General features: G+C 39.0%; 1 protein-coding gene across 1 annotated transcript in view; it reads left to right on the forward strand.

The window, feature by feature from the left end:
- Window positions 1–24,342, forward strand: part of LOC124168960 (sodium-dependent transporter bedraggled) — a 207,345-nt gene that overhangs the window by 126,011 nt on the left and 56,992 nt on the right. The window contains exons 4-5 of the mRNA XM_046547381.1: window positions 17,818–18,206; window positions 18,680–19,059. Coding sequence (XP_046403337.1) covers window positions 17,847–18,206; window positions 18,680–19,059 — 740 coding nt within the window. The 5' untranslated portion in view covers window positions 17,818–17,846. The remainder of the gene's footprint in view (window positions 1–17,817; window positions 18,207–18,679; window positions 19,060–24,342) is intronic.

A 24,342-nucleotide genomic window follows, 5' to 3' on the forward strand; every position in this document is an offset into this window, starting at 1 on the left:
TTATAGGGCAGTATGCAGATGAATATTGATCAAGTTCCGGAGACTCCCATGTCTAGAGTGGACGCAACTTCTTCTCAACCCAAGTCAGTCACCGGTTTCTTTCGCCGGTCCACTTCCTGAACGTTTTTCGGTGAAAGTTTGAGATCACCACCGCTGTCGCCATGGAAGCCTAATGCAGAGATTTTCAGCTTCCGGACAACCCGGTCGTTTATTCTCACTTTTTTATGTTGCCAATCACGTTTCCTTGAAAATAAAACGAAAAGGTTGAGTCCAGTGAGGGATTTGGGTGTAATACTCGTGATAATCTTTGGCAACATCTCAGCGATAAGTGTGCTGAGCTTTCTTCGAGACCCTATGATACTTTGGCATATACAGGGTAGGACATTCTTGCCTCTCCCTAAAATGATGTAAAGAAAATTTTCACCGTCATCATCAGTCAACAATCCTAAGATTATATCTCTATTCCGTTCACCTATCTTCTAGCCTTTTCGTTGTGACGTACTTCTTCCTTTCTGAACCTAAACAACTTGTCCTATGTAACTCATTAGGGGTCGTTAGAATTAATTGGAGATCGGCATCAAGCTCACCTTCGGATTGCTGATTGTTGATGATGATGAATTAAAAAAATATAATTCTTAAATACATGATGATACTTCTCATGATGTATGATTCTCTGGCCCCGGTGGCGGCGGGGTAAAATCCACACCTGCCAAACAAGAGGTCGCAGGTTCGTTCCCACCTGGGTAAGTTTCCCTTTTCCAGGGTATGGTTGTTCGTGTACGTTTATTTATCAAAGTTGTTGAATATCCCGATATAAAATGGACAATTTGAGCTGTTTTCGGTGGTTTGGGAATAAAATAAAGAAAGGAAAATAAAATAAATGTCTTCAGAAAAAATTAGGACTCGGGATTCGGTTCATTTCAAGTGTTAGGTTCATGTGATTTGATTCACGACAGTGATGCGATTCTTAAAATTGTTCATTTAGAACGAAATCATAGAAATTCACGATTTTCTGGGTTGAGCCAAATCCAAGAATCCGTGACGAGTGAATGGTGGATCACAATGAATTTTGATTTCATCATAGATGGACGATCAAGGAAATCAATATTTTTTATTTCTATTAAACTTGAATGCATACCGAACTTAGTTAAAATCAGTTCATGGCGATAAAAATTGATTCCTTTCGGCAACCAACCTCCTACGCCAACATCAGTGGCGTAAATATGAGGGGGATAGATCCCCCCCCCCCCCCAAAGCCTCAGAGAAATAAAAAAAGATTCAAAACCATTGTCTAGTTTTCACTTATAATAGCTGCATCTGCTTAAAGTTAACTTTTTTAGTGCCAAAATGATGTAAAATGTATTTCCTGGCATGCCATTAAAAAAAAAATTCCCGGACCTCCCAAGGGGAGAGGGGGGAGCAGCCAACCCAGGCCATCTCATCCCCCCCCCCCCCCCCCCCCCCCCCAAAGCTTATTCCTAGTTACGCCACTGGCCAATATTAAATATCCCTTTCGAAGATTGTCATCATCATTAGTCAACAATCCTAAGACTGGTTTGGCACAGCTCTCCATTCCTCTCTTCTAACCGCTTGCCTTTTCATAGTGACGTATTTCTTCTTTTCTACGACATTAATAACTTGTCCCATGTAGCGCATTTGGGGCCGTCCCTTGCCTTTCTACCTGTACTGCGACGATTGTCTTAATCAGGCAATCATGTCTCATGGTGTGGCCGAATAAGCCTTATTCTTTGGGTTTTTAGACCCCTTCTCTTTTCGCCCACACTCTAGCGCAGACACATTACGTACTTCGTTGGTTCCAAATATCTTCATCATTCTTGGGTATAAAAAATATGTGACACATTCGGCATGTCACTTCTCTATGAAATCCTAAAATAACTAAAGATATTCGAATCGAACGTATTTTTTTCACCTTCTTCATTTTGTTACCAGACATAAAAGTTGAGTCGGATCATTTCCGATGCTAAAATTCTTGTGCGGGAAGTAAGGTTTTTATCACATTACATGCTATTACTTACAAATAAATTCCATCTTCATCATTAGTCAACAGTCCTAAGATTGGTTTGACGCAGCTCTCCATTTCTCTCTCCAATCCGCTTATCTCTTCATAGCTACATGTTTATTCTCTTTTACATCCTTTATTATCTGTCCTATATAGCTCATTCGGGGCCGTCCCTTGCCCTTTTTCCCTTCCACTTGTCCTTCAACGATTGTCTTCATCAGACTATCGAGCCTCAAAATGTGGCCAACTAAGTTGTCCCTTCTTCTGCTTAATGTTTTTAGTGGGCTTCTCCTTTCCCCAATCTTCTCAGCACTTTCTCGTTACCTACACGGTCGATCCATTTTATCTTCATCATTCTTCGGTAGCACCACATTTCGAATGCTTCCACTCTTGACTTCTCTGCTGCTGTCAACGTCCAAGTCTCGATCCCATACAGATACATGCTCCATATGTAGCATCTGATGAAACGTTTCCTTACTTCTATGCTTTTATTCTCAACTATAGATAAATTCTTCTTTTTGTCGAAAGCCCTCTTCGCCTATGCTTCTGCTATTCTTCTGACTACATCTTTCCTGCCGCGCCCTTCGCTGGTTATTCCACTTTCTTGGTAACAAAATTTTTTCACCTCTGTATGATTTACTTTTCCTAGCGTTATTTTTATCCTACATTCGTCTTTTTTAATTTGTAAAACGTTGAATTCTTAACTTAGAAATTTCAAGGCTCAGAAAATTTTAACGCGTCATTTTAGTATGCATATATTTTAAAATTCGCATATCCTTCTTTTCACATAAGGGGGTTCCTTTAGCGCTGGATGTGATCACGACTCGAGACGCTTATGTATTCAAAAATGCTATAAACAGTTACACCCAAAAAATAAACGCACAGTTTTATATAGCGTATTTGAGCCTGCGACGCGTTGGATGGGTTAAAGATTTAGATTCCATGCGTAATCCCTTAAAGGAATGAGTAAAAATTGAAAGTACCTGTTTGATGTCTGTCAAAATTTTTTGGAGCAAAGTGGCGTACCATGGTTTCATTCATAGGCGGATTTGGGGGTGTGGTACGCCCCCTCTCCCTCCAGACACTGAAAAATTAAAAGAAAAAATGATACGGTTATCATTACATTCGTTTTCATTTTTTTTGTGCATTACAGAGCCTAAATCATTTAATTTCATATTAATAACTTTCATGCTAAAAGAAAGGGAATATTTCGTACAATAATTTTTATATCTTGTTTTTAATCTCAATCAGGGGCGGATCCAGGGTTTTTCTGGGGGGGGGGGGGTACAAGCGTCTAACAGGTCTTCTCATATTTGAAATTAAAAACAAAATACAACAATTACTATAGAAAATGTTCTCTTTATTTTGATTAGAAAGGTATTAATATTAAATTAAATGATTGAGCCTCCGTGATACACAACGTAATGATAACCGCATTATAAATCTTGTCTATTTATTAAGCGTCTGGGGGGGGGGGGGGGGAACGTACCCCCGTGACCCTCCCTTAATCCGCCTATGATCTTAAGTATGAGAATATCGTTTGCCTTGTGCCTCCTCCCCCAGAAAAAATCCTGGATCCGCCCCGATTTCAATCCTCAATCAAACGCCCATTGTTGGCCGTTTACACATTGGATAAGAAAACGATGTTACCACCCGTTCAATCATAAACTTCGTTGCCGCATAGTGATGCATTCAGTCAGTTTCAAAGTCCTCTACTCACTTGAATTTTAATTAAACCGATTTAGTTTTATTAAAACCCGACAGATATTATTTTATCTAAATAAGGGAGTTAAATTTTATCTGAAATTTGTACTTTATCACATTAAGTTTGTAGTTTTATTTTTAGAATGATGTTGTTATGACATTCTCATGTGTTTCAAAAATTATTCCTGAAAGAATAGTTCCACTTTATTTATCAAATTCTCTTCACAATATTTTTTATATTTGTAATTATGTCAGCATAGAAATTATTTTTTTATTATAAATATAAAGTTTTCAATTTTTTCAGCGTTTTGTAAACCATGCGAACTCGGTTTTAGAAAAGGGCTCCTTTATACCTTCTTCGGAGTAAAAATAGAAGTACTGGAGACAAAATTCCTGCATAAACTTGTTTGAAACGATTTTTAAGTATCTGCATGTTTAGATACACTCTGATCAGTTTCAGCTAAATTTGTGGTCTCCAGAATGATATATTATGTGTTACGTATTTTGTTCCTCTCGGATTTTTTTATGACTGTCTTGTATCCCGTCTTGTATCTGTCGGATGTTTGTTTTTTAGCATCTTAATTAGACGTTATATTCTCACCTGATAAGGAAGGTGAAATTTTAAAAGCTTTCCGTTGATTCTCGATCCCGAGTGTGATATCCTCGGGCAACAAACTTTTGACTGGACCAGTCCATCTCGTCCCTGCATGCCCATTTGGGCGATTCAAGAGTCCTTTTATATTTTAGAGAGAGTAGTCTCAACTCTCTCCCAGAGTTGACTCTGAGCGATCGGTGGAAGATTCCGGAATCGAAGCAACGAACGGCTATGAGGTATCCCAGAATCGTTATTGAAGGTGGAAACGTAACCGAAATTATTACAGTATAAAATTATAATTTATTATACTTAGTTTGTTTTTTATTTATTTTTATATATTTTTTTTATTTGATTTTTTATAAAAAACAAGTCTTATTAAAAAGAAGAAAATGATACTAATTAGGAACACATTCATGCGAAGGTAATGCTTGCCAATGCGTAGCAACGGTCCGTAATTCTTATAGTAAATCTATTCAAGGTTAGAACGATGGAAAAAGGTATACATACAACGGCACCATTAATTTTATTAATTAAGACACCGTTGCTATGACAGTGCGAGACGGAATAAATTTGGAAACCTCTCTGTTTTGGAGTTTACTTCCTTCAACTTCTTCTCGTGATCCTTCAACCGTGGTGCGACGCTAAGAAAGGATATTTTTCAAGTCGTGTGAGAAAAACTGCCCTCCGACTTTACCAAATAAATTTAGGCTATATTTTGACTTCCCATCCGACAGGATTATAATCATTATTGGAGATGAGTCGATTCCATTTTTTTTGTTCCGCTTCCAATTTCGACTCTTTCAAATCCATTCCCGACTCTTGATTCCATCGATTCTTATTCTCACGTACTACGAAAAAACAAATGTCCATGATTACTTGGGAAGCATTATGAGAGCCTCCCCATCCTTCAAGCACTTCACTCTTCAATTCATTACATGCCATAAACTCCACAAATTGCATTTTAAAATCAGAAATTTGACATAGGCAACTACAGAGATCCTGACAATATCAATATTCAATTTTCCATTCTTCAACTTCTTCATATAATAAATGATTTTTCAATAGATTTCAAGTATTTGTTTTATTACTAGGTATGGAGGTGTTTGTCAGTTGATAATTTGGATGAAGTTTTGGCTATGCGACCCATTGATCGGATAAGAAATGTTCTTTGCAGAGTCACGGTGACGCCTAGGGCTAAGTGTGCTATGTGTTCCCAAGTAATTCCATGGATACATACCTTAATCGGTAGAATACTTTAATAATAATATTAGCTCAAGAGAGGTCGCTAGCCCTGTACTCTGGATTATTGGGCGTGTCGGATTACCGCAAGGTCGGAATACAGAGATAGTACTGTATTTCATTGCTGAAATAATGGCACTTCTCGTATATAGAAAACAGTTTTTTTTTGTATCAAAATTTTTTGTAAATTAAAGTACATATCTCTAGCTATTTTTCCAGATGGTTTGTTAAGATTTTTAGACATTTGTTATAGTGATCGACCAACTTATATCTTCCTTCATTGTTGAACGACAATGATGTCATAAAGGTGTCAATTGCGATCAATTAACAAATTAAGCTAGTGTGCATGTACCAACCCGACCGCGACGCTAGAACAAAACGGTACAAACTTTATGGATAAGCCTCGTATTTCGCCTTTGCTATTACAGTTCCATCTCAGTAATCCAACGCATTTGCAGGTGTGGGCGGATTATCGAAAACGCCGGATTATTGGAAACGTACAGGAAACTAACACAATGAAAAGACTTTTTAAGGTATGAATTTGCAACTGAAGGTAGTGACGCCAACTCTCGCTACTGCTTAGAATGGGAGTCAAGGTAGATAAACAAACTAATAATAACGATTATGGTCGAAAAATGCACACTTAGCCCTAGGCGTCACCGTGACTCTGCAAAGAACATTTCTTATCCGATCAATGGGTCGCATAGCCAAAACTTCATCCAAATTATCAACTGACAAACATCTCCATACCTAGTAATTAAACAAATACTTGAAATCTATTGAAAAATCATTTATTATATGAAGAAGTTGAAGAATGGAAAATTGAATATTGATATTGTCAGGATCTCTGTAGTTGCCTATGTCAAATTTCTGATTTTAAAATGCAATTTGTGGAGTTTATGGCATGTAGTGAATTGAAGAGTGAAGTGCTTGAAGGATGGGGAGGTAATGCTTCCCAAGTAACTCCATGGATACATACCTTAATCTGTAGAAACTTTAACAATAATATTTGCCCTAGAGAGGTCGCCAGCCCTGCACTCTGGATTATTGGGCGTGTCGGATCACCGCAAGGTCGTATTACAGAGATAGTACTGTATTTCATCGCTGAAATAGTGGCAATAACTTTTATATTTCCGTCCTAAAAGTTAAGCTAGGAGACGAGACGGATGTTATCTGTTAATACGTGCTGTGACCCAGATCCTCGCTGCATGCGACGGACGCAGTGTGCCATGCGGGTCATGGAGGTCACTGACCCCTCTCACTTGAGGCACTTCTCCCGGTTCCCCCCGGTGCATCATGGGAAGATCTGAGGAGGACGAGCCGCTCGGCGGGAATTAAAGCATCCTCTTTCCAAAGTACCCATTGCGTATAGCGTGGCTGAAAATACGTGGCTATGCCATAGATTATTTTAGAAAGCAATGACGTAACTAGGAATATGCCTTGGGGGGGGATGAGATGGCGACCCCCCCGGCAAAATCTGGTAAAATTTTGAAAAATGACGTGCCTGGAAATAGGTACATTTTGCATCATTTTGGCACAAAAAAATTCACTTTGGGCAGATTTACTAATTATATATCAAAACTAGACAATAGTTTTTAACATTTTTTTATTTCTCTGAGGTTTTGGGGGGACCTATCCCCTCATCCCCCCCCCCCCCCCATAGTTACGCCACTGTTGGAAAGGATAGTGAATTTTATGCGGTGCTTGGTAACAGTGGCGCAGGGAGGGGGGTTTTGGGGGATAACCCCCCCCCCCCACAGAACTTGGAGAGAATTTAAAATTTAATCCAATTTCATCAATTGGATAAATATTACTTTTAGAATATTGTAAGGATTAATAAAATAATCCTCAGAAAGTCGTAAAACTCACCATTTTGCACCATGCATCTTAAACATTTTCTGGGGGAGGGCACCCGCACCTCGCGTATTACATACCCCCCAGTATTAGTTGCACCTAAAACCCCCTAGACTTAATGCCTAGCTGCGCGCCTGCTTGGTAATACTTGCGATAATTTAGCTTTACTCAGACTAGGTGACATAGGCTCTGCATATATTGTTAATTTATTATATTGTTAAATTCTTGCTATCTGTATGAAATTTTTTGGAATGTATTACCTCACTCATGCATGAATCACTTGTACGTTAAATTTTCGTTTTTATATTACTAACTGGTAGTTTAATTTTCATGGTAACATGTACGTGTTCTCAGCACTCTCCTAGGTTCTCGTCTAACCGTGTGTCGTTGTCCTGCGTGCTTGGCCTGTATCTAGCAAGCGAGCGCGTTTCTGATAAGGCTAGGATGGGTCTATCTTAATTCATCATATCTTTAATGAAATATAAATATAATGTGGTTCTTACATGATGTTCTCTCGCTCTGAGAGATGTATATTCTAAATTTCCCAATCGATTTGAGATTAGCGCGTAGCGTCCGAGTCCCTAGAAGCTCCCAGCCTAGTTCGTTTGGGTTTGAATACTCAGTGAGTAAGAAATGTGTTCATTATATTACTATTATAACTTGAGGCATTATGGTCTGATGAATACAATCGTAGAGGGACAAATAGATGGCAAGAGCAGAAAAAGAAGACCTCCACTGAAGTAAATGGAACAGTTAAAGAGTGATGAGAAAGAGGAGAAATACGTTTGTGCGAAAAGATTCACTGAAAGGAGAATTGAGTGGAGAGCTGCGTCTAACTAATCTTAGGATTGTTGAACGGTGATCATGATATTACTATATTTTATATTTATTTTTCGATATTATAAGTATTCATGTGCAATTAAGTAAGTGAAAATGACACTATTAGAGAATTAATTGTGAGTATCACACTTTCAATATTCTTTCCCTTAAAATTTTCCTACGTGTAGTGAATGTAGTTCCTCTGGTAATCCCCACCTGCAGATACGAATGCAGGGCTATTTTACCCCAGAAATGATTTATTCGAGAAGATTCTTTCAGCTAAGATAAGCACGATAGCAGCAGCTGCAAGGTAATTAACTATCGATTAAATTGTCGATGAACCTATTTTTCTCTCTTGCAACACTTCCGGGCATGGTTCTGCCCATTATTTTTTGCCTCCGGGCCATATGTAAGAGAAATCCACTTTCTAATCAATTGATATAAATAAAAAGTATCTTAAGTTTATGTGTTATAAAATCGTGACGCCTTGGAGACGTTTTCTTTTCAAATAGCGTAATGCATCGGAAAGGATAGGGGCGAGTGTGCCCCCTGTTATTTTATGTACCGCTATGAAACTTATGTCCTCTTTTTTCGTCTAACAGATAATAAAAAAACTCTTTTTCCAAGATTTTTTTTCTATTCTCGGCTTATTAATCACCTTTCCCAACGGATAGATTAATTTTATGCTGGCATGTTGTGCGTTTGATTTTCTTCTCATGACAACATTTTAATTGACCTCTTTGTGTTAAAGTAACAAATAATTTTATCTGATTTAATTAAAATTAATCTTTATTTTTATCTTATTCAATTAAAACTAAATCTTTACTTCTATCCTATGTAATCTTATAATTTTATCTTATTTAATTAATAATAATCATGTTAATAAAAATTAACTGATTGTCTTTCTGTAATGATGTTTCATTTAAAAACGCCACTTTAGACCCCAATGATGACTATCGATTTGGTTGTTATCCTGAAGGAAAACGCCCTTTTAACAATTGTTTCAGGGACTGCAGAGCCAATTGGTACTAGTTACACGAATTCGGTGCTTTGGCGAGGTCGAAGAGCTTTATTAAAACCTGCATTTGGAAAGATTGAAAAAATTTCCATGGTATTTTATCAGATACTTATTCATTTATTTATTACTATACCACCGAAAACATCACTATATGGCATTTTACATTGGAGTTGTCAATATTTTTAAAGATTGCAAGTGCAAGAACAAACATTCCGGTGTAATTTATCCAGGCAGGAGTCGAACCCGCGACCCCTGGTGTGGCAGGCGAGGATTTAACCCCGCCACCGCCGAGGTCTCAAGTGTGTTTGTACATTTTAGTTGCGTTCAAATGTTGGCATACGTATTCTGCGTCCCCCAGAAAATTTCAAGGTGATGGCGGAAGTTGTGGGCAAGTTCTTAGTTGGGAAATCGAGAAATAATACGAATATTCGTGAGTGAGTGATGCGTCATCTTAATGCGAATCAAAAGCCAAGGCTAGCGACGTCTCCAGACGTGACTTAAGGTTCGGCTGACCCCTTACGCAGTCCCGAGCGAAAAAGCCTCCGCCGCTGGATGTGACTTGAAAGAAACAACAGGAGATTAGGAGGAGTTGACGGGGGAGGCATCATGTAATAATCGGTCGTCGACGCTGGATGGGTTGGGGCGTCTGAATTGGTCGATCCCTCGTTGGGGGACCCCATATGGGGTCGGGAGGTTGGTGTCGACTGGACCGTGTTTTGTTGCCGGCGAGAACGCAGCCTGCTGACCGATTATGGAACTCACTGTCGATTCTTACTTTCAACTAATGCAAACGTTCTTCTTTCAACTTCGCTTTAATGCGGGGGTCTTCAGCCTTTCTTAATGAAAGGGCCAAAAAAATTATTTCACATCGTCCGTGGGGCCACAATGGTCCACGTCACTTTACACGTCAATAAAATTGAAAAAACATATAATTTCAAAGTACATACAATAATATTGAATGGCTAAGAAGTGCAATCAATCAATGTGATTTTTGATATTGTTTATTTTTGAAGAGTGCGTCAATATTTGGTCTTATTTCAGCTAGCGTCCTCGGACTGTCGCTAGGCGCTACTAATAGAAAATGTTAAATCAAAATAAATAACTATTTATAATAAAAAGATCTAATATACAAAAGTCCTCCTCCTAAAGCATTGATAAGTCCAATCATCTCGTGTGAAGGCCGAGAAAACAAAAAAAAACAACCTTTTGGTTGAGTCATTAAGTGAGTGACTCTGGTGGTATTTAGATATTGAAAATTCAACCGTAAAAGCCTTGAAATTATTCCTTTCCATACAAGGGCGTACCCAGGATCAAAACTAGGGGGGGCAAGCCATGGTTGTTCAAGTTGTAGGTAAGATTTAAGCATGGAAAAGGGGAATGAAATCAACACTTTAAGGAAACTGTAACAGCTCTTTATTAGTTTTAAAAATTATTTGCTTGAAAAAATATTATTTTCCTTAAAGAAATTTGCGATTTTTCCTTCCAGGGGGGGGGCAGCTGCCCCTCGCTGGGTACGCCCATGTTTCCATATTCATAGCATAATTATCTATGATTCTATAATGCAATAATATTGTTTTCCAACATATCGAGAGGTGTCATACGGCGTTGAAAGTCATGAGTTAGCCATTCTTCCCTTCTCTGCATTCTCCCCACCCCAGTCTCTTTCCCCTGTCAAGGTCGCGTCACGCTCAATTTATCGACCAATCAGAGCGTGCAGTAAGTGAAAGAGCGGAATCATCTCTTAAAATCGTCGCAAGCACTCGAGCCTACTGCGGAGATCCGGCGAAGTAATATCGCACTCCTAGCATAGTAAAAGCATATACCACCGATTGTTTGTGACTCGTGAATTACGGGAAAGTAAATGTGGAATTTTCCACTGGGAACACTCTTTATTTATGCAGCGAAAATGATTTATAATGGCAAGGGCGGTTACAGGATTTAATAGGAAAAAACATAAAACGATCCATCGGCGCAACGAAATACAATCAATTATAGCATTAAGTCAAGGGCATACCCAGAATCAAAACTAGAGGGGGGAAAGCCGTGGTCGTTCAATTGATAACGCAGAAAAGGTTATGAAACCAAAATTTCAAGAAAATTATAGCTGCGCTGTATTGGTTTTAAAAATTATTTGCTCGGAAAAAAATATTTATATTTTGACTGCATGTGTTATACTAATATCGCTTTCCTTGGATTTAAAGAAAATATGTTCAAAAATTACGCTTTGAAATAAATTTACATTCGCTCGCCCCCTCCTGCCCCCCGCTGGGTACGGCCATGTATTAAGTAACGACGTATAATAAAATTAAAAGAAAACCTTTCGTATGTTTTATGGAAGGAAATTTCTTTTACTGATTGTAAACATAGAACTAACGAAGCCTTAAAATGGCTTCGGAGTAGATGAAACTCAGAAATAGCATTGTATGAAACTTACAAAATATTTTTATTTTATTTTACGTAAGAATGCAATGCCACCAAGGTACGGCTGAATCCATACAGCTTATTCAGTAGGGAAGTTGCGTCATGAGTATTTATGCCCTCTACTTGTTCTGGAAAATTAAATTGGAAATACAAGAGTTTTGGGTTGGTACTCCCATAATTCACCGGCAATTGCATCAGAAAGCTCATGATTATCCTATCTCTTGAGCTGGTTATTCTTGTCGGGTGGAGCCGAATAAGCCATTTCATCTCAGGAGTGAATTATTGATACAGAGTTACATCAAAGGCGGTTCCACGCTCGTTGCATTGGTGCTGTTGCTAGATAATCGAAAAGGTTATCTGTTAGAAGTGCCAGGCTATGCAGTTCACCTTAGGCGCCGTCTTCAAGAGCCTTAGCGACTCTAATGACGTCACTCAATGAATACTGCTGGTTTAATTTATAGGCGATAGATTTTTTCTCAATGTAATCGTGGTTGTGCATCATTTGAGCGGGTTGCATCAAGTTAACCCTTTCTAACAGCGAGCTGCTCTCGGGATAAATGAAATTTCAGGAATTCTCATTTGAAAAATGTGAAAATTTTCGACTTAATCATATAATTATCATGACATTAAACTTTACAGCATAAGTGCGTAGTTTTGATCTTTCCCGAATAGAGCTGAAAATGTATACATTTTTTATGTTACACAGAAGAACCATTGGGTTATCATATAGATTAAACTGCTATAAAATGACTAAATGTGCTCTTGATACTTCTGTAAAGGCTTTTGTCATGGCGAAAATCCTGCGGCAGTGACCATGTTTAAAAATTATCACGTGGTACCTTCTAAATCAATGAATACTACTATCTTCACATTATTCTCTACCTTTGATGAATTCTTCTCGGGTTCTCAGCCAGGCTAAGCCGACTTCTCACAAATACAAATGCTACAAGAATGATTGATACTGAGTGTGAAATTGGACTTTCAAAGAGTAAGACGGCCTTGAAGATGGGAGACAAGTCGTCCCTCGAAACGTCGGCTTATACGACAGAATTAACCTGGCTGAAAACCCGGGAAGAATTCATCAATAGTATTCACCAGGAGAAATTAAAATCGGTTATTATTTTAAATCCCTCTATAATACCTAAAATTTACCTCTAAAATAATCTTCCAATGAATATACTTGAAAGCTTGTATGATTTTTTCCCGATGTACTGCAATGTCTACGCTACATTATGTATTAATCCCGTTTATTTTCATTTCATTTATTCCTATTATACCGAAAACAGCACATGTTGGTTATTTTATAACGGTTTGTTCAACAAATTTAACAATTATAATTATACGTGAACAACCGCATCCTTGATAGGGGCAACCCACCCAGGCGGGACTCGAGCCCGCAACCTCTAATTTGACGGGCGAGAACTTTACCCCGCCGTCACCGAGGCCGGCTGCTTCGTTAACGTTATTCTGGGGTTTGAGTGCAGATCGCATTCGAGTCCCACCTGGGTGTAAGTGGTCTGGCAAACTAAACCCATCAGACAGTGGCGCCGACTCCATGGGGCCTGAGGGAGCCCGACCCCCCTCAAAAATTCGTTATGGGTGTGAGGAAAAAATGTGTCAGTCCTGTCGATTTTCCCCGGAGTGTCCTGATATCGAAATTCGAATTATCAGGGTTCTAATGTTGATCAATTGACTCTTCTAAAATGCTAAAAAAAACTTAGTTTACTACTTATAAAATTTCCCGGGGAAAGATTTCCCCGGTTTGGGCCCCCCAATATTTTTTGTAAGTCGACATCCCTGCCATCGGACGTCATATTCCGTCGTTCTCACGTCTACTTTTTCAAATCCAAGTATCACCTGGTAACTGCCAATGTAGCGTTTGTCGTATTGTAATCAGAGGCGTAGCCAGGGGGGTGGGCCAGGGGGTCCGGACCCCCCTCGAAACATAAAAACTCAATAATGTTTCTTCATAAAATAAAACAAAATATTTTTTTTAATCATGAATTTATTTTTATTAAAAAAGCTTCATTTGTTAAAAAAAATATTTTTTTAACAAATGAAGCTTTTTCGATTATGAAAAGTGTTAAAATTAGTTTAAAAACCATTACTTAGTACCCTGTTTTTCAAAAATTTTCCCCCTGGTTTTGGACTCCCCCCCCCCCGAACGAAATTTCTGGCTACGCCCCTGATTGTAATATGATCCATGCATGGGTCGCACACGACAAGTATCCAAAACGTGTGACGTGAGAAGAATAGGAACCGCGTTGATGCGTGACACAAAGGGTCCCCCATCGCGACTCGTTTCCTATGGAATTTGACCTCGTATGTTCCAATGTTTGATTGCTTGCTGCCGCTCACTTTCGCCGTCTGTCGTCCGGTAGTTTCTTTATCTTCCGCTCTGCGACTGTTCTGCCGCCAACGGGCCAAAGGTCAACTTCCCTTTCAAAATTTCATATCTCCCCCTACAGGACTAGTCTGATACTCCGTTGAGAGATGTTGTAACATTTTATGTGTGGAAATGCATCAAGAATATGTTCAACTGATATGATTAAGAAACATAATCTCGTTTTCCACATAATATCCGTATCCGCGGAACAAGCAGCAACTTCACATTTTTTTATTTAATTATATAGTTGGTAACATTCAAACCCTCATTGGCTTAGTAATACTTCTTTTTTCAGCATATAACAGCGAAATAATATGCAAAGGAAGTAGCTTCTTCATCATCGTAACTTCGACGTCTCAAAAATGCAGTATTATGAAATTATTTCCTGTAGAAATTCGGTTAGCTATCTCTGACAGATGAAAAAAAAACAATTAAATCTTTAGGGTAGTGTGTAAATACGCGAAAAAAACATCCAATTAAACGTTACTCGCCAATTAAAGAAGTTGTTCAAACAGAAATCTCTGGCCTCTGGGAGGCCATAATGATATCTACATCCGTAGAGAAGTAAGTCCATGTCAGGTTGTAGGACATATAAGCAGAATTTGGGAATCAATGATCTCGTAGCTGTATAAATCACGAATCAGTTTTGATATTATCTAATGCGATTGTAAAAATCGATTGCGGAGTGACTAAGTAAAATTTCCGAGACTAAAAACACTGGAGGGGAATGCTCAATTCCACAGATTTTTTTTAAGATTAGAACCGACCGTGGCTTCGATTTTACAAAAATTATGGGCATTCGTGCACCATGATTATAACGCTGTGACGTACAAAACTGCGGTTAGTTTTCCTTATCAAATTGGCTGCGTCATTCTATTTATTGTACCGTATCCTCTTACGCTAAGATAAAAACTTGCTCGCGCGAAAGAGAAAAGTGAACTAGTCGTGGGCGGATCTGGCTGATTCAGTGAGCCACCGTCCTCCTTCGTGGTCATTCTCAAGGCTAAGGTCCCCAGCGTAAAATTCGAACAACACGAATTTCAGGTTAACACTGTAGGTATCATTTTACTCTCCCGCCAAATTCTCAGGCAGGGATGGCAAGTGAAACGGAACGAAAATGTTTCGTTTCGTCACTTAGGGAAACGAAAATGCGAGGCCTAGGTTTAGTTTCGTTCCCGCACGAAATTAAAATCACCAAGGAATTTAGTTTCGACCCGGGACGAAACTTTACTCCAGGGAACGAAACTAAATTAATCGAAAATCCGCTGCTCATAGTTAAGATTCGATCCTAGAAGTTGAGCGGAGGGGGGGAAAGAGGGAATAGTTTCGACTCATTACGTTTGAGATGCGTGTAGAGAAATTAAAACATCGAGGTTTAAAATTGAATGGCCGGTTTGCATTCATCGTTCTCCTGTTAGCGGTAATAATATGAGTGTCCCATGCATGTAATGGCGGTAATCCTCTGGCCGGTTTGCATTCTCAGTTCTCCTGTTTGTGTTGTGTGCCCCATGCATGGAGAGGCGGTAGCACGAACCTCTACTTCAATCAACCATACCTCATACTCGGTGTGTGGGTCGAAACTAAACTGTTAGAAGGTGAAGCAGGTGGTCCCGCCGGTGCGAAACATAATCTGTATTTCGTTTCGTCCCAGAGTTTTAGTTTAGTTTCGACCCGAAATAGTTTTGACTCCGATTACGTTTCGACTCTGAGTTTAGATCCCCTGGTTTAAATTCATTTCGTTTCCCATTTCGCTCCCGGGAACGAAACTATTGAAATTTGACTGGTTTTGACTTCCGTTTAGTTTCGACTGCCATCTTAGTTCTAAGGAGAGACCCATGGTGACTACGCAGAGGAGGCCCAAGTCCGTCATGTCGAAGCTTGATTTTTGTTTCCCCCCTTGGATCAGCTTTCAAATATGCCCGCCATTTGGCGACGAGTGCTGAGCGATCTCTTCCCATTAAAGTAAAACTCCCCTATCACGATCACGCATGTAACGAAATCCCGCATGCGACGAGGTGAGTTACCGGTCCTGTAAGCTTTTTTATGATAGCTAATGTTAATTTGACACCGGCGATCAACAAATTAAAATAAGTTTACACTTCATTATACCGATGGGTGAGTTCTAGCAACAGTATCCCAAAAATGGCAACTTTTCAAGGGAGCAAAAGAACGATATATTTTTTAAATTGTATATAATTTTAATTGAAATTAAAAACCAAAAATACATTAAACTGAAAAAGGAGCATAAATTTGCAAGCAAATAGTGGTTTTTTGCTTGAATTTTATTTTTATTAACAATATAATCAGTATTAAATCAGACCGGCCAAATTTAGACGTGTTGTTAGAACTTAGCCATCATTATATGAAATTGTATTTTTTTAAATGCTATTCATTTGGCGTTAGCACCATTCTTATACATTCTGTGGGAGGAGGGTTAATTGTTACGGATCTATTGCTTAAATGAAGACGATTTACGGAATATTAGCCAAAAATCCCGTGATGTATTGGGGAAAATCTTTTAGTATCGATATATCAAAATCCCGTCAATAACAACGTTGGTCCTCTGAAATTCGTTATAAGCGGGTTTTACTGTAATTGGAATATTTTATTTTCAATAGAGAGGAATTGCATTTAAAAGTCATAAATTTCATAGGTCACACCGTCATGAATATAAATTTCGGTGAACGGCCGTAGTGATAGCTTATTTCTCCGTGAAATTCGGATCGTCCTGCCCGTCAGCGACGTGAGTGGCGACTTGAGTGAACCATTTCATTGCGCGGAGTATGACAGCACAATATTTTGGCTCATATTTGATGAAATATGTGCCAAGTTTGCTAAAATCCTTTGCTAAAATGTATTCAGGATGTGTCTTAACTTTGAAATTTAATTCACCCGGAAGGGCCGATGACGGAAGTGCCTCAGGCCTCGCCTTTCATTTGTCTTCCGCTGATTTCAATGCCAGAGGGCGTTTCCGAAGAAACTTGGGTGGAAACGCCATCTATTAAAAGACTGAGGCCACTCCTTTCGATAAAAATAAATGAGGTTTCAAGAAGGCTCCATTGTGATATAACGAATCGAGACCAATAAAAGGAACTATCTATTTATTGTCGTTAATAGACTAGTTTTTTGATATATTTTATTCAAAGGACAAGTATTCCATCATTTGCCATCATTAATTTACAATAAATATGCCGAACCTAACTTTATTTGCTAAAATTCTTCTGTAATTTAATTTCTGCTAAAATTCTTTAGCAAAATGAATGTGAATAATACCATGCGATAATCACATTTGTCAATTAATACGTTTAACTATTGGCGTCACTAATAATAAGGGCGTTTAACCTTTTTTTCTGATTATTTCAATTTTTTAATTGAATCTGTGGTCTACTAGTCTGTTTCTCGCTACAAATAAAAGTTTTCATTTATTATTTTTTTTACTTCGCCCCCCTATTGTATTGAACCTCTGGTATATTTTTTCTGTTTATTATTGAAATCACGCGATTATTTTCCAAGTACAAGTTCAGGATGGCTTTAATCACAGCTCAAATAATTAAAGTTAAGCTAGCTAAACTGTCATCCGGAAGATATATGACAGATGCGAAGGAAATCACATAAATTTACATCTCCATTCACTGCAAACCGTGGAATCTTTCGTAATAATTTTGTAGAAAATTTCTAATTTCCTGTTGAATATCTCATGCCTTATTATCACGGCTTAGAATGTTTTTTTATATGGAACGCTTTTTTCATGTCTTCCGCAGGTCCATGAGACAAGATAGAGGTCGACACGATGCCCCTGGACCGCGCAGATCCCCGGAGGGGTTCAAAGGGCCAATTCCACCCGGAGCCTGGGGACCTCATAGATCTGAGGACCCCGCAGCCTAAGAGACCGGGCCGGAGGAGACCGGAGGACCATTTCCCGGAGGCCAGGACGCGATGGTCCACGCGTGGGACCCGAGACAGCAGGGGCCAGTACGCAAGGTCCCTCGCGAGGGCCCAAACCATCGACCAAGAGTCTGCAGAAGTCGGCGGCGGGCCAGCCACAATGGGTGTGTGGGCAACGGAAAGTAGCAGGGGCGGCCAGGATGAAGGAAGGACATCGGACTGGCAAATGCGCGGCAATGATCCAACAGTCTATGGCGATTATCACGTAAGTCAACTCTTAAGGCCGTTTGACATTAAAAATATTAAATGATAACATTTGATTAAAGTACATTAATGTTTGCAATTTGTCCATTTTTTATCCATTTCAGTAATTTATATTTTTTAATACATTTTTATTTTATTTCATTCCCCCTGACAAAGATGCCATATTTTAATATACTCTCAACCATTGAAAAATAAATCATTAATTATAGATTAAATTAATATTAGGTTCATTATCCCTTATTATTTTATAAGCTGTAATTCGTATTTTTTATTAATTTAATCAATGTGGAGAGGAAATTTGAAATGATTATCTATTAACACGCCAAGTTAGCTATATTTTTGTTCCTAATCCAGTATTGGTCAACTATAAATATTACCAAGATCGAAGTTATTATTGTGAATACAATGTTGGGAATGAATATTCGATAAATGCGTAAAATCTTATGCTAAGACTAAGCTTTATCCTCCTCCTAGGATGACGAGGGCCGGGAAGGCGACTTCAAGAGGAGTGCTTCGGCCAGGGGCTGGCTGGAGGGTGCTGGAAGGGCCATGGCCCCTTGGGACCCAGTCCCAGTACGGAGGTGGCCCAAGTTCTTCGGGCCCAGGGCCGGTGGTGCTGCGGTGTCGCCCAGGGGTGGCTCCGGTGCGGATGTGGTGTTAATCCCGGAGATTCCGACTGGGGAGTGTGCTCCAGTATGCGATAGTTTGAGAGAGGAAGATGGAGATGTTACGAGTGATGTTATTTTGCCGATGGAAGTGTTGGGTGAGCCTCAGGAAGAAGTGGTTGCTGCCGATGAGCGGATAGCTGAGGAGCCAAGCTATAAAGAGGAGAATCTGGAGGTCGAATCGAGAAGGTGAGTCTATATATCACGAATATTACAAAAGAGGATCCTCGAGTCAAACGCCGCGCATTTAAATATTTATTTATTGAATCCAGTCCAAAAACAGCACGAGGCCAATTACAGAGGACTCACAATAGGAGGAGAAACAATTTTAAAAATATTAAGCAACGTAACCAATAATGAACAAAAAATATATTTTTTATACAGTATTTACAAATGAATAACAAATAATAGTAAATTTCATCGGGTGGTGCGAGGAATAGGGGGAAAATTACGATAAGAATGGTGCAAGATGAATGAGGGATGAAAAAAAGGATCAAAATTTGGAACACATTTGGGATAGGAGTTAACGGAAGAAGGAAGTCTGAATAGAAAAGAAAGTTTAGAGACAGAAAGGCGAAACAATGAAATAGGTCACTCGACCTCGTCGTGCGCGAACCAAATTGTTGTGCGCACGCGACATGAATTGACGGATCACTCCATGACGCTGCACATTTTAGGAATCTTGCCAGGTTGTCAGCTGACCAAAGATTAAGAATACCTCAATAAAGTTTTAAAACAAGTTTTATTGCACACAGACAGTTTATACACCCAAGTAGTGGATTGAGGCGGGGAGTGCAAATATTCTCGAAGCAGAGAGAGAGTCGACTGCCTTAAGTGGGGATTCTTATGTTTACAGAAGTCGCCACACGCGTCGCTGACGCACAAATTGATCCGCGTTTCACGGGTAAATAAGGTGTAATTAGGGTTTTGAACCGAAATTTATGTAGATGATGATGTGATCTAATAAGTTCATAATTTTTCAATGATATTTATCGCAATAACAACCATTATAATTCTAAATATTGAAAAATAGTGGATCGCATTGCACTCATCACCGTGCCGCGGACTTTTTTGAAAGCCGATATTAAAATTAGACCGAAGTAGCAACAGGAATCAGCCTTCTATGGAATGGAGTTGGGCCTCCTCTTTGCATTCCCCTTGCTATATATGCGTACTCAACTGCACTGAGCGAGATTGAAACTTCAGTATAGGAGTGCGATAATTTTTTAATGTCGATAATTGACGATTAACGTTGCTGACATTGGGACGATAACTATGGTCTCATTAATATGAAAGGTGTGTCTCAGTATGCGTCCTCAGTAGACTTGAGTGACATTGACATTTCAATATTGGAATTGCTCAGATTCAAATTTTGAGGGAAAAGTGCGGCACCTTATTAGCAAAAAAAAAACTTTATTTAAGGCTTTAAATACTTAATAAATTAATACTACCTGAATAACCGTGTCATATCTTGCGAACGAGGGCCCTCGTACGCAGTGCAGTGCGAATTTCTAATTTCATTTTTGAAGGTGGAACTTCCCTAGAAAGATAAACCGGTAAAATTTCTTAATATTTATTTATTTAAATCAGGACAAAAAAGGATGAGGCAAAATACAGAGGACAGAGAATAAGGAGAGAATAATTTACTAATATTAAGCAAAACTTAAAGAATATTCAACAGCAATTACAAATAAATAACAAAGAATGGTAGACTTCATCGCGTGCTGCGAGGAGTAAGGGGAGAATTACGATAGAGATGGTGCAAAATGGATGAGGGATGAAAAAAAAGGATCATAATCTGGAACACATTTGTAATAGGAGTTCATGGAAGAAGGAAGTCTGTATAGAAAAGAGCGTTTAGTGACAGGAAGGCGGGGGGTGAAACAATGAAACAATCGCTAGACCTCGTCGTGTGCGAAGGAACACGAAGCGGGAAAAGAGAAAGAAGGTCAGATGATCTGTATTTACTGTAAATAATATTTAAGAAGAGTCTCCGGTCACAAGGGCGTACCCAGGATAATAACTAGGGGGGCAAGCCATGGAATTTATGAGATTATTTCCTGGAAAAATAGTTTTATTTTAGTTACATATCTTATACTAATATACATTCGTACATACTTTCGTGGGTTTAAATCAAATTTGTTGAATACTTTCGTTTCGATTCAGTACTGATTTTTCTTAAAGACTTTTGCGATTTTTGCTTCAATGGGGAGGGGGCAGCTGCTCCTCCCTGCCCCTCGCTGGGTATGCCCATGTCCGGTCATTGAGGATACGGCGATCAGCTAAAGTTGCAATACCAAGGGAGGATTTAATCTCATTGAGGGAGAAATTACGATAAGGCTTGCGGCGGTAGCGGACAGCAGAAAGGGAAAGGAATAAATATTTAATAATTAAATAGGATTTAATGTTGTCTCGACATTGAACGGTTCTTCTGCCTTTTGGAAATGCGTGCGTCACCTTGGGAGTAGGCATTCAAGGTTGACTCATAATTCAACTCCGCGTTTCGCCATTGCATTCCTGCCCTAGAAAACCGTGCGATTTTTCTGGAGGTGAATTGGTGTTATTCTAACTGAGGCGATTTCGCAACTATTTAGACTGCCGAGCCTCGTTGAAAAGCTGGTTCCGTACGTCACACTTGGAGGTCGAGAAATGTTTGTCTTCCAAGCATTCACTTCCCCTCGGGTCTTTACTGCGTGGAGTTGGAACATGTCTTAAGTATTTCCTTCACGAATTCTACGTCATTGTTGAGCTTGGGTTTGCTCGGAAGAATTTTCTCGCTTCCAAAAATCTTCTGGGCGATTCCACGCGTCACGGACTGACCGTCACAATGCGTTTTTGAACTTTTAATAACACACGTAACGCGAACGGACTGACATACAAAACTTTTTCAACTTCCAAATTGCTGCACAATGGTGTGAAGTTTAACTTTGGTTGATACACTACTTTGTCTTGAAAAATACAGGACTTACGTGACTTAAAATTCACTGTCACGGACTGACAAAAATGAAACGAACTTTCAACTCAGAGTAAAACTTTTAAGGTTTGCTCTGAAACAGAGAGTGATCAGAGTTTCAGTAAAATACATCTCAGAATACCAAATGCAAATTTCATAATGCTGTAAAGTCCATTACAATAACTGATTTTACAGAGGAGTAATTCCTCTTGAAAAGCATCGTCACGGACTGACCAGAAATGTCACGGACTGACTTTTGTGATTCCCTTCTGGTATAAATTTATTCACTGCCAAAATATTTTACAAAATAACTTCTAACAATGTATTGTTTATGATCTTGGAGTACATGACCTATACTCCAAGATCATAAACAATACATTGTTGTAATAATAAGGAAGGTCAGGAGAAGAAACTTTATTCATTAAAATAACTTCTTTCATTCAAAATAAACAAAACAAATTTGTGCAAAAACCCTTAAAATCATTCAAAATAATGAACGAATCTCAAAATAAAAAAAATTTATTAATACAGTGGCCATAAAAATCAATTAGCGAAACATGTTTTTTGCGCGTATATGACTCATTAAATTTAGTATGTGGCTAAAAACTGTGGAGAGCACATAGAAAAATTTCTCTTATCAGAGACACACGCGACTCATGCTAGTGTCAGGACTTAATAACGAAAGTCTAGACTTTATAGCACAAATTTCGATCCATATCAGAGCCTTCAACCACTTTTTTTATTTAACCAGTCAGTATGACATTTACGTGGAATTGCTCTTCTATTAAAACGTAGCCTGTTCTTTTGACCAAGGATGGCAAGTGAAACTAAACGAAAGTCAAAACCAGTAAAGTTTCCATAGTTTCGTTCCCGGGAGCGAAATGTATAAACGAAACGAAAAATATTTAAACCCGTGGAGCTTAACTCAGGGTTGAAACGAAATCGAAGTCAAAACTACTTAGGGTCGAAACTAAACTAAAACACTGGGGGAAAGGAAACTCTGATAATGCTTGGCACCAGAGGGACCACGTGCTTCACCTTCAAACAGTTTAGTTTCGACCCAGACACCGAGAACGAAGTATGGTTGAATGAAGTAGAGGTTTGGAGAGAATCTCCTATTCTCCAAGCTTGAAGGTGAGCGTTTATGCTCCGCACACTGACAGCTAAGAGGATTCGTATTGCTGGGCTACTAGATGAGCGGATTTGATTCGGTGGGCGATTGTTGAGCTTTTTTGCTGTGGAGGTATTGATGAATCCGTATGAGCGTTTACCAAAAACGTCGTGTGAACGCATATCCCAGTAAAAACGTTTGCTCCTAGAGTAGTAATAGTTGAGTGTAGGATCCTTCGAGTTATGTTTACCCTTTCAGCATATTAATCGGTGTGCCTAACCGGCAGGATGTCCAATCGCATAGGTAGTGTGACGTGGAGTAACAAACGGTAATGAGAAAATTACGCAAAGGACTCGTCAGATGCAACCAAAAGTAACACTATGGCCTTTGGGAGCATAAGATGCACCTACGTTCTAACTTTGGATGCAATTCGTGGAGCCGTACTAAAATTCACAGCGGACAGACAAACACACATCCTCTTTTTAATATATAAAACTGACTTAGGCACCCTTTAAAACCTATGGTTCCACACGTTGGTTGTCATGATGGCCTGACGGTTAACTCTATGTCCTTTGACCCCCATCATGATCTTCGGAGGTCAAAAAATCAACAATACGGGTCCAGGAACTGCAAAACTGACGTGGGCACCCTTTAATGCCTATGGTTCCACGCGTTGGTTGTCATGAAGGCCCGACGGTTAACTATATGACCTTCGGAGGTCAAAAAATCGACAACACGTGTCCATAAACTGTAAAACTGACTTGTGTGATCTTTTAAAACCAATGGATCGACTGGTTGATTGTCACGATAGTCCGACGTTTATGTCGATGACCTTTGACCTCTGTATTTACCTTGGAGGTCAATTAGTGGATAATACTGGTATTAGGACAATACTGTTGACTTGGGCACCCTTTAAAACCCGTGAATCTTTGACACCTTTGTTGGTATGCTATTCTTTTTGCCAACCTTATGACGTTGACTGTGACCTTACTGGGTCAACGGTTGAATTTTCTTAAATAAAAGTGTTATTTTCTGTTTTTTCGTGTCCGAAAACGTAAGAAGTGACATCTTGGCCAATGGAATTCAGACTTTTCTCTATCTTGATTTTTTTAACATTGAAACGCCATAAGGCAAATTCAAATTTTGGTTTGGACCCACATTGTGATGTCAAAAGGACAAAATTGTAAACTTTTGCTTACATTCAACAAAACTTAGGACCTTTCCCTATAATTATGCCAATTTTCATAAATGTAGCTCGATGCGAAGTCACTAAAATTAGTAGTTAAAAAAGACATACGACCTGTGAGACAGTCTGTATATGGGATATATATTTCCTGTTAGGTTGGAGATTTCTTAACGGCTGGCATGCGTGTGGCATGCATGGATATTTCTCCCTCGTGAGTTCCCG

The sequence above is a fragment of the Ischnura elegans genome, chromosome 12 (genome assembly GCF_921293095.1).
Source record: "Ischnura elegans chromosome 12, ioIscEleg1.1, whole genome shotgun sequence".
NCBI lineage: Eukaryota > Metazoa > Arthropoda > Insecta > Odonata > Coenagrionidae > Ischnura > Ischnura elegans.